This window comes from Cygnus olor, chromosome 21 (genome assembly GCF_009769625.2).
Source record: "Cygnus olor isolate bCygOlo1 chromosome 21, bCygOlo1.pri.v2, whole genome shotgun sequence".
NCBI lineage: Eukaryota > Metazoa > Chordata > Aves > Anseriformes > Anatidae > Cygnus > Cygnus olor.
The window spans coordinates 8,231,895-8,242,163 of record NC_049189.1 but is presented as its reverse complement, the minus strand read 5'-3'; the positions used below and the strand labels follow the sequence as shown (position 1 = coordinate 8,242,163).

General features: G+C 54.5%; 2 protein-coding genes across 4 annotated transcripts in view; both read left to right on the top strand.

Annotated features, from left to right (window-relative positions):
• Nucleotides 1-76: 76 nt before the first annotated feature.
• On the top strand, nt 77-5,593 carry DDOST (dolichyl-diphosphooligosaccharide--protein glycosyltransferase non-catalytic subunit; the record flags this gene model as incomplete). Its single annotated transcript, XM_040534002.1, has 11 exons — nt 77-308; nt 433-543; nt 624-710; nt 1,269-1,372; nt 2,310-2,404; nt 2,791-2,884; nt 3,352-3,500; nt 3,779-3,926; nt 4,257-4,377; nt 4,521-4,627; nt 5,105-5,593. Coding segments are annotated over 11 exons (1,398 nt in total), but the record flags the coding sequence as incomplete, so codon positions are not given.
• A 1,080-nt stretch (nt 5,594-6,673) lies between these two features.
• Nucleotides 6,674-10,269, top strand: part of DDI2 (DNA damage inducible 1 homolog 2) — a 26,021-nt gene continuing 22,425 nt past the window's right edge. For 2 of the 3 annotated variants that reach the window (XM_040533810.1, XM_040533809.1), the window contains exon 1: nt 6,679-6,875. In XM_040533810.1, coding sequence (XP_040389744.1) covers nt 6,738-6,875 — 138 coding nt within the window. In that variant the 5' untranslated portion in view covers nt 6,679-6,737. Of the gene's footprint in view, nt 6,876-10,269 lie in introns of all 3 variants that reach the window. The other variant, XM_040533811.1, reaches the window with a different exon arrangement.

Here is a 10,269-nt window from a genome sequence, read left to right as displayed (position 1 = left end):
ACACCGCGTCCCGCCTTCGGGCCGGGCCCGAAGCCCCACGCTGATTGGCCGGCGGCGCGGAGCTGTCTGCCGCTGATTGGAGTGCGGCGGCGTCGGGCTCGGAGCCGATTGGCCGCCTGCTCTCGGCCCGCCTCTTCCTGGGGAGCCTGGCGCCGGCGACAAGATGGCGGCGGCCGCGGTGCGGCTGTGGTGGCTGCTGGCGGCGGCAGCGGCGACGGCCGGGGCCGGGCCCGGGCCCCGCACCCTGGTGCTGCTGGAGAACGGCAGCCTGCGGGACACGCACTCGCTCTTCTTCCGCAGCCTGGCGGGTAGGGCTGGCGGCGGCACCGCGGCCGGGCTGGGGGCGGCGGGGAGGGGCCGGGGCCGGGGCGGCGGCGCTGGGGGCCCGCTGCCGGCGGGGCCGGGGCTGAGCGCTGCGTGTGGCGGCCGCAGACAGGGGCTTCGAGCTCACTTTCCGCACCGCGGACGACGCCGGCCTGTCCCTGATCAAGTACGGGGAGTTCCTCTACGACAACCTCATCGTCTTCGCGCCGTCCATCGAAGGTGAGCGCGGGGGCGGCGCTCGGGGGGCGCCCGGAGCCGGCTGGGGGGGAGTCACGGAGCTGCGCTGTGTGCCCCTGCAGATTTCGGTGGGAACATCAACGTGGAGACCATCACCGCTTTCATCGACGGCGGCGGCAGCGTCCTCGTGGCCGCCAGCTCGGACATTGGTAAGTGCCAGCCCTCGGCAGGGGGCGAGGGGGCCAGCAGCAAACCAGCGTGTTTCAGCCGCAGCTCATACCACATTCCTGCTCTGCGTGCGCCTTGCGACCATCAAGCAGTTCGTTCATCCTTCCCAGAGCTTCTGCAGAAAAATAAACAGGATGAGAAAAAAATGTGTTACCTGATAGGCTTGTAGGACAGCGTTCTTCAGCTCTGCATTTGGCAGATGCGCCGGAGAAAAACATGCTTGGAAAGGAAAAGACTTTCTGCGCTCTTTGTGGAAGGGGGATTTAACTAAATGGTACTTCATGCTTGTAGTTTCTTGTTGCGAACAACAGGGTCTGTACTCTGAGGAAATGGATGATAGTTCTTGGGATAAAAAAAAAAATTCTTTATTTCTATTCTAAATGGGAATTTAGTAGAAAGAGGTTGTGATGCTCAGGGTTTGGCCAGTAGAGTGTCAAACATGTCACTGAGCTGAATTTACTTGTTATTTTGAGTGTTGAGACTGGTACTGTGACCTCCAGAGCATGCTGCATAACAGAGAATCCGTTTTCTCCTTTTAGGTGATCCACTGCGAGAGCTGGGCAGTGAGTGTGGGATAGAGTTTGATGAGGAAAGGACAGCTGTTATCGACCATCACAACTATGATATATCAGACCCAGGCCAGGTAAACGTATTTGCTTGTTCTGGGCTTTGTTAACGAGAACCTATGTGGAAAAGTTGAGAGATGAATCTTCTGTTCTTACTTCCTTTTTTTTCTTCCATCCATTCTCTTCTGTCCCAGCTCGTTTCCAAGAAAGGCATAAGTGGTGCTGTTTAACAGCGTCCGGTCGTGCTGCAGCTAGAGCACTGACGTAATAGCACAGAGCTGTGTGCATGGGGAGTTCTTGCCCTGAATTTATCCCTCTGAATTTCCTGGGTTTCATCTTTCTGCTCCCCGAGTAGTTTCAAAGCGTCACTGTATGTCAATTTGTAAAACCATAGTTAACGAGGGTGTTGAACCATTTTGGAGCGGGAGAGCTGAATTTCACCCACTGGTGAAGTGTACCTCATTTTACTTTTGGTAGGTGAAGAATGAAAGCGTGAAGTGTGATGCTCCAAATATGGGGAGGGTGATTTTCAGTTTCAGATGCTATTGAGAGAGATGGTTACAGAAGTTTACACGTTTGTTTTCTTTCCCCAGTGCTGTTCAGTACTTTAAAAAGCCTCTTAAGACCTGAACGTGCTTCGCTAATTTTTATTTACATTAAATTGTTCAAGCAGTACATGAATGTTGTCCTGTTCTAAAGATGAAAGCTACTAAGATGTAGGGGAAGTAAACCGCCGTAGCATTGCTATTTTTATCAAAAGGTGTTTCGTATTTCCTTATATACCAGCATCTTAATCTGATCACGATTAAACAAAAAAGCTTTTTTTTTTTTTGCTTTTTAATTCAGCTGTAATCCAAAAACTGTTCAGTTTTGATTGCCTGTAAAAACAAAGTTAACTTTCAAGCAAAAAAAGAAGCTGTTGCTTGCTATTCTAAAACCTGAAAGTTACCGAAGGTGCATATAAATGTATTTGCCTGTGCAGTGCATTTACACAGATCTCTCGTTTCCTCCAAGCACACGCTCATCGTCGCAGATGCTGAGAATCTACTGAAGGCTCCCACCATCGTGGGGAAAACGACGCTGAACCCCATCCTCTTCCGAGGAGTTGGGTAAGTGACCTGCCACGGGGTGTGGACAGGGAGGGTGTTGGGGTGAGATGGCTGTTGTTGGGGAAGCAGCACAAAAATCTTGGTGTTAGTGCGAGCAAAGGGCAGGGTTAGCCAGCTGTGAACTCCTAACATGAGAAATCTGTGTTGATTTTGAATAATGATGAAAAGAAAATCTCCCAAGTGGCTTAGATCTTGACTTGGCGATGTTTCTTAGTAGAAGTTAATGAAGCTTAACTGAATATCTTGAGAAAGTAACTCGTTTCTGTAAGGGTGCAAGTTCTGCAGCTGTCTCGCCACATCCGAGGGTGAGAAGGTTTGTGCAGCTTAGCTGGTGCCTGCACATTCCTGTGGGTGTTCGTGCAGCTCATTGTGCCTCTCCCTGCAAGGATGGTGGCTGATCCTGACAACCCGCTGGTGCTGGATATCCTGACCGGCTCTTCTACCTCTTACTCCTTTTTCCCAGATAAGCCCATTACTCAGGTATGTTCGCTGATTCTTTTTTTTTTCTCTTCTGGGCTGTACTTCTTTGTTCAAATCCCTCACATTCCAACAACTTGGAAGAAAGCTCTTGTGGTGACTTTGAAAGTCACCTGCTTCCTGATACCTCCCTGGGAATTTTTCTTCCTCCGTGCTTTTTGTTGGTGACAAAATGTCCAGCATGAATGATACTTTGGAATAAATATCAGCCTAGATCAAAGCATATCCCCTTCAAGGGGCTTCATCCCAGGCAGAGAGGGTAGGAATAAAATGCTATGGATCCCATTCCTTGTTATTCTGAGCAGTTTCGTATCTTCTGTTTAGCTGTGAAGCATGCTCCCTGTGGTCAGACTGTTCCACCTCGAAGCAAACCTGTAGCAGTAGTGAAATCAGATAACTTAGAGATTGACTAGCTCTTCTTTACTTGTCCCTAAACTGGCTAAACGTCTTTTAAATGTGCTCCTTTCCAGTATCCACATGCGGTTGGGAAGAACACCCTTCTGATCGCGGGACTCCAAGCAAGGAACAACGCTCGCGTTGTTTTCAGCGGCTCTTTGGATTTCTTCAGTGATGCCTTCTTCAATTCTGCTGTGCAGAAAGCTACTCCTGGCTCCAAGAGGTGCGCTAGCTTCTGGGCATTCCTTCCCAAGGAATATTTGGGGAGATGGAGGCCACAGGCAACAAAGTTTTCTGCTGCGGGAAACAGCAAAAAGCTTTAATGCAAATAGGGTGTGATACATTGCTTTGGCCTTGAGGGATGAAGTACGTTGGAAAATAATTCTCTTTTAATCCAGGATAGCTTTTTCTTGCTTTCAGATCTGTTCATGGCTTTTTTTTGGCATGTAGTGTGTTTTTCAGAGTGGCTGCCATACTTTCTTTGCATTCCTTCATCCCTAGGTACTCGCAGACTGGTAATTATGAGCTGGCTGTTGCCTTGTCCCGCTGGGTGTTCAAGGAAGAGGGCGTGCTGCGCGTCGGAGCCGTGTCTCACCACCGCGTGGGAGAACTTGCACCTCCTAATGCCTACACCGTCACTGATCTCGTGGTAAGGCTGCGCGCAGGGTGGCCTGCTTGGAACAGGCTCCTGTCGTGTGGGCAGGAAGAAACTAGGAGCTGAAAAGTGTAGTTGGATCCCTTTTCCTACTGCTGTAACATAGGTATTTACTTACTCTCTGACCAGTGAGAGCTGCTTTGATTACTGATCCCTAGTCTGTGTTTCCAAGAGGGACAACTTACCTAACCAGCTTTGGAAAAAGAAATTTGGGGGAACTCCCTGGTCACTTCAGACCGTATCCCTTCTGGAGTCTTCTGCTGGGGTCGAGGTGTGTTTTCAGGCATTGCTCCTGACTCCTGTTCATGCACGGGTTTGTTCCAGGAGTACAGCATCGTAATTGAAAAGCTTTCCGATGGAAAGTGGGTCCCCTTCGACGGAGACGATATCCAGCTGGAGTTCGTCCGCATCGATCCGTTCGTGCGGACTTTCTTGAAGAGAAACGGTAGGTTCCCCTCACCTCTCCAGCCCACGTTGGGATGTTTTCTCCTTGGCATGGCAGCATTGTAGCAGGAAGACCTGTGAAGGCTTCCACAGCTTCTGTCTTCCAATTTCTCTTGTCAGTTAAATGTTGCGACTCTTTCTTAGGTGGCAAGTACAGCGTGCAGTTCAAGCTGCCGGATGTCTACGGAGTGTTCCAGTTTAAAGTGGATTATAACCGCCTGGGTTATACCCACCTCTACTCCTCTACCCAGGTCAGTACGGTGGGAATGATTCACGCAAGAGGAAAGGGATCTCCGTTAAGTTGTTATTGAGGTGCAAGGTACTTGAATGTACATGGAATTTGAGCACTTCTGACTTTGTTTTTTATTTGCATTTTGGGGTTTGGAAACAAGCTGTGCAAGCAACTGATTGTGGTTACCCCTTCTTTGGACAAGCGTTGTGCAGTTGCTGCAAATGCCAGTGCAGAGAGCCTTACCATTGTGCAGGCTTGAACTGAGCAAGTATTTCCTCCCGCGTAGAGCATTTGGAGCTTTAAAAATATGTGGGACACATTAGAATGTTCTTGGCTAAAAGCTGCGGTTCAGCCCTAGAAACAAGTAGTTCAATTGCCATTTCAGTAACCTAACAGGTGCTGAGGAGCACAGGGAGTCAGAGGTGCGTGCAGAGGATTATCTTGATCCGTTACTGGGTCCTGCCAAACTTGAAAGGGATGCCACCTTTTCTCCTAGGTGTCCGTGCGTCCCCTCCAGCACACGCAGTACGAACGTTTCATCCCCTCGGCGTACCCATACTATGCTGGAGCCTTCTCCATGATGGTGGGCCTCTTCATGTTCAGCATTGTCTTCTTGCACATGAAGGAGAAGGAGAAATCCGACTGAGCTCCCTATGGGAGGAAGAGCCTTTTCCCTGGCACTGTGCGGAGTTGGGCAGCACTCGGGGCCCTTGCAGTAACTGTGTGAGGACTGGTAGGTGCCAGACTGGTTTGGGGCTTTTTTTTTTATTATTACATATGGGTTGATTAACAAGAGAGAAAATGAAGTAAATATTTGCAGGGGATTTGTTGACAAAATGTTTGCAAACACGGAAATGTGACAACTATGGTCTTGTTGCTCCTTGATCGGTTCGCAGTGCTGCTGTTCTGTTTGTCCCACCCCGTGGCCAGAATGATTTTGATTTGAGATTAACTCCATTTTTGAAATAAAGTCTTGTTCCTCTCACCGTGTATTGAAGTGAGTGAATTACTGAGCAGGGCTCTCTGATGAGGAAAGCCCATGGTCAGCACGTGGGAGGAGGTCGGAGGTCGGAGGGGAGCGCTGCCTGTGCCGCTGGATCCTACCCTGCTCCTGGTGCAGAAAGCAGCGAGTACAGCGGGGGTGACGTACGGCGCGGGCCCCATCGCCTTGCCTGCTGCTTTGTTCCTGGGGCTCGGTGTCATCCTTCCGTGTCATCCTTCCGTGTCTCAGTCCAGCCTCGCAGCGGTGTACCTGCAGGGCAGGCGGGGGTTTCACTGTTGCCTGAGGGCACTGGCCCATCCTGCTGCACCCCTCTCCAGCTGCTTTGCCTTCCTGGGAGCCTCGCAAACAAATTAACAATTAACGTTCATGTTCCTCACCACTTGGGGAAAAAAAAATAAGCCGGCATGGCAACAACAGCCCTGCAGCCTTTCCGGACAGCCCTGCAGCCTCGTGGGAGGCGTGGGTGGGTTGGAGCAGCGCGAAGGCCCTCCAGGGATGTGGCAGCAGGAAAGCCGATGCCTGTGGTGCTGGTGAGAGCTGTGTGGTGGTGGGATCCCCAGGATCTTAACGTCCCCCTGTTCCCAAAGGGCTCCCCCGTATGCTGGGGAGGGGGGAACCAGCCCTCCTGTGTATTTACACACGCTCCCCTGCACACCAGCCTGTGGTGTAGTTGCCTCCCCCCCATCCACTGCTGCCTCCTGCCCTCATTTCCCCCCAAAACGAAGTGGCAGAGACTGCTGGGGGTGTTTGGGCTCCGGGGCGACTTCTGGGGGGGGTTTGGGCGCTGGGGCAGGGAGGGACGGACCCGGGGGGGGGCTGCTGCTGCGGGGGGTGCCGGCTGCTGCCTGGCCTGGCCTGGAGGAGAAGTGCGAGCGCTTCGGGGCACCGCGGGGGGGCGCAGCACAGAGCCGGGGGCACGTAGCGGCACCCGGGGGGGGGCACCGGGTCCGGGCCGCCCCCCCCCCCCCGAGCCCCGGGCTGGGCTCGGGGCCTCCCCGACCCCCCCTCGGCCCCGCCTCCCGCTGATGGCTCGGGGCGGGGCTGGCGGCGGGCGGCGCTTTGCGACGGCGGCGCTCGGCGGCGGGCGGCGGCGCTTGGCGGCGGCGGCGGGCGGCGGGGGGCGGCCATGCTGCTCACCGTGTTCTGCCTGCGCCGCGACCGCAGCGAGCTGACCTTCTCGCTGCAGGTGGACGCCGACTTCGAGCTGCAGAACTTCCGCGCGCTCTGCGAGCTCGAGTCCGGCATCCCGGCGGCGGAGAGCCAGGTCAGGGCCCGGCCGCCGCGCGGGAGGCCCCGGGGGGCGGGCGGCGGGGGATACCGGGCCGGGGGGCGCCGGGCCCGGCCCGGCCGCGGATGTGTCCCGGGGGCGGGGGGGCGGGCCCCGCTTCGCGACCCGGCGGCCCCGGCGGCCCCGGAGCCGCCGCCCGGCCGGGCTCTGCCCCCCCCCCCCCCGTTGTCCCGGGGTTTCCTCCCGTGCCGGGCTGGGGCAGGTGCCCGGGCTCCGCTCCCCCCCCCCCCCCGGGCGTCCCTCGGAGCTTTCGTCCCCCGGAGGATCTCTCCGGTCCCGCCGCGGCGGTGGCCCCGCAAGAACCCGCCCCCCCCCCCCCCCCCCCGGGTTCCCGGCCCCCCTGGGGCCCCCCCGGTTCCGAGGCGGTGCGGTGCGGGCAGCGCCGAGCGGAGCCCCCGCTGGCCGGGCCCGGCTGCAGGCAGCGGCGGTTTGTGCCGGGCAGCCCCGGGGAGGCTGCTGGGAGAATGCGGAGGGGCAGCGCCGGTGCGGGGCCGGCTGCAAGGGATGGGGCAGAGAATCGGGGCCGTGTGGGTTTTCGTACCGGGGGGAAAGCTTTGGGCTGTGGTGGGTGGAAGGAGAGCGACCGCTGCGGGCAGAGAGGCTCCTGCCGCCGTGCCGGCCGGCTCCCGGTGCGTGCTGCGCCCGCCGGCACGGTGCCGGAGTCCCCAGTGGCTCCTGCGGCGGTGACAGGGCCAGGCTCTGCCCACGGGGCTCTGCGAGTGCTTGTGCTTGGTTGCCCGACTATCTCAAGGCACGTGGGGCACGAACTCCTTGGTTTTGGAGCTCTCTCGCCTCACGGTGACCTGCCGGCTCTTCCTCTGTTTTGGGACAACGAGGGGTCGCGTCCTTCCTGTGCTTCTGCGCTTACTTTTGCCGGGAGTTTTTCCTTTGAGCCTTTGCTCCGCTGTGATTAAATCGCTGCAGATTTCCGATTACACGGACTGCAGGTAACACGGACCAACCCTGTGCTTTTTGGTAGCACCTTTGCTCTCCTTCTGTCCACCTGTCCTCTGCGTGTGCATTATCAATCGTGTTTCCTTTCCTAACGTTTTTGAAGCATATGTTTATTGTTCCTTTATCTACTCTTTCTGCCCAGTGTTTGTTTAGTGTTCTTTGGACCTTCAGTAGGAAAAAAGTTTTGAAACTACAAGTTATGGGTGAAGTAGCTTGTTGTACAGAAAGATTTTGTGTGCCCAAACCATCCCCCACAAGCAGGTAACAGCGTGGGTCTTGCTGTGGCTCTTCCTTACCCACGGTGTGCATCGCTTTGCGGGTGTCACGTTGGCTTCCCGGCACAAAGGGGAGATGTAAGGACCATGCAGGGTGGAGCAAACCACAGAGGGTTAACAGAGTCCCATTCTCTGATCTCCCACAAAATGAATTCTGGGGTGGAGGTGAGTGCTGAAGCACTTGGCTGGCGTCGCAGCGGATCGGAGGGTGCCGGGAGATAGCGGGCACGGTGGCCGGTGGGCCCTGCTGATAAGGGGAGGTGCAGCAGGGAGAGCAGAAGGGAAATAATTCAGCTCGCTGTGGTTTCCTTTTCGTGACGTGGAGGTGCCTTTTCTGGAGAAGGAGAGGAAGGCTGTCGGCGTTCTTCTGGCAGTGGCGTTATTTCCTTCGTTTCCTTCTCTTTACGCACTGTGTGTCCCCTGACCTCAGCTGCTGCTGCCACGCAGTTCCAGCCGAGGCCGCCGGGCTGGGGGACACATCCCGAGGCACGGCACGGAGCAGGCTGTGACGGCCGGGATCACAGCGCTCAACCCTGGGTCTTGTTCAGGATTTATAGAGTGTTTCTCCAGGAATCACACATTCCAAGCTATAGATGGCTCGGAGCCAAAAAACAATTAAAAACTGGACGGGGGTTCTGTGTTGGGTTTGATTTATGGTTGCTGGGGGTGTCTAGCCAGTGGTCCGAGGCATGGTGGCGCACTGAGTCACCCACAGTGGTTGCTTTGCTGTCAGCCTCGTAGAAGTCCTCAGCCATCCTGACCTGCAGACTTGAGATGTGGGGCAGGTGAGAGGAGGCACAGAGGAATTGAAGTGGATGGCCGGGGCCCTCAGGGTGTCCTGACAGCAGAGGCTGAGAGGAGGTGAGGTGGGTGTATCTCTCCTGCATAAACCTGGGGGACCATATATATGTTGGGTAGGATTTATAGTCTTTGTGGGTCTCTTGTTTAAAAGAGCGATGTTTTTGCTATACGGACTTTGTTTTAATGACAGCTGATTACTTGAGTGGGGTTGCTTGCTCCACAGAGACGTTCTACCCAACACCACTGTGTAGAATCCGGCCAGTGCGTGATGTTGGTGCCTGCTTCCCTACCCAGGCTACCTCCGGAAGGGCTCGTGTCTGGTGCCTTGGCCAGCTTACAAGCTTGCTGTCTGAAATGTGCTGCAAAGCAGGTAATCTGAAGTACAGCAAAATTAAATCAGTTTATTTTAACAGCAAAGTGGAAAGGGTCAAAAACATATTAAGCTGTGCTGCTAATGGATACGGAGCGAGTGCTAGGCACATAATTCATTGTCTGAGGTGTGAAGGCTGAACGCTCATAAATCCAGCCCATGAAGCAAGATGACAGAGGTAAAACCTCACTTAAACTGATTAGCTCGTGTCTTCCAGGCCATCTGCACAGAGAAACTGTCATTTAAGATTTGCGCGTGCAGCTGGGATTTATTACAAGCTTGCTTTCTCTGTGCACAGCAGCGTTACCGAATCAGGTTGGGCAGGGTGTGCGTGGTAATGTGAGAGGATGCGCTGGGACTCCTCCCATCACAAGCTAACCTTAATAATGCTGGCAATGTCTTGCAAACCACCAGAGCAGTGACTGAATGCCTTAATATAGCTTGCAAATGGATCCATGTTTGCTTTGAAAGGGACCCACAAGCCAGTCGAGTGCAATGCCATGGATGTTGTGAAGTGTGTAGTGAATGAGAAGATAGAAATGTCATCTTTGTTTCTAATTGTGTGTATTTTTCAAATTCTGATGGTTCTGATTGCTACGTCATACGTGGCTATTATTTTTACTTCCTCTGTCTTTCTTACTTTGATACCACCTCTGACGATGGATCTCTGCAACCAGGGTGCAGGAGTTAGGATTCTGTGTAATACTTCTGAGCCGATGAAGTAAAGCAGCCAAAGTCTGTAGCGTCTTCCACACTTCGAGGAAGACGCATACTAATTGTCTTTTTGGATCTTCAGCGTGCTTCTGCTGCTTGCGATAGCATCAGGTAGTGTCGCAGCCCGTCCAGGCGAGTACTGTGAAAGCGTCTCCCACGCGGCTTTGCCAGTCCCGACCTGTGGCAGACCTGTTGTTCCTGAACCAGGCTTTTCCAGACCAGGGAGAAGGTCTTGCTAAATTACGTGGCAAACGTG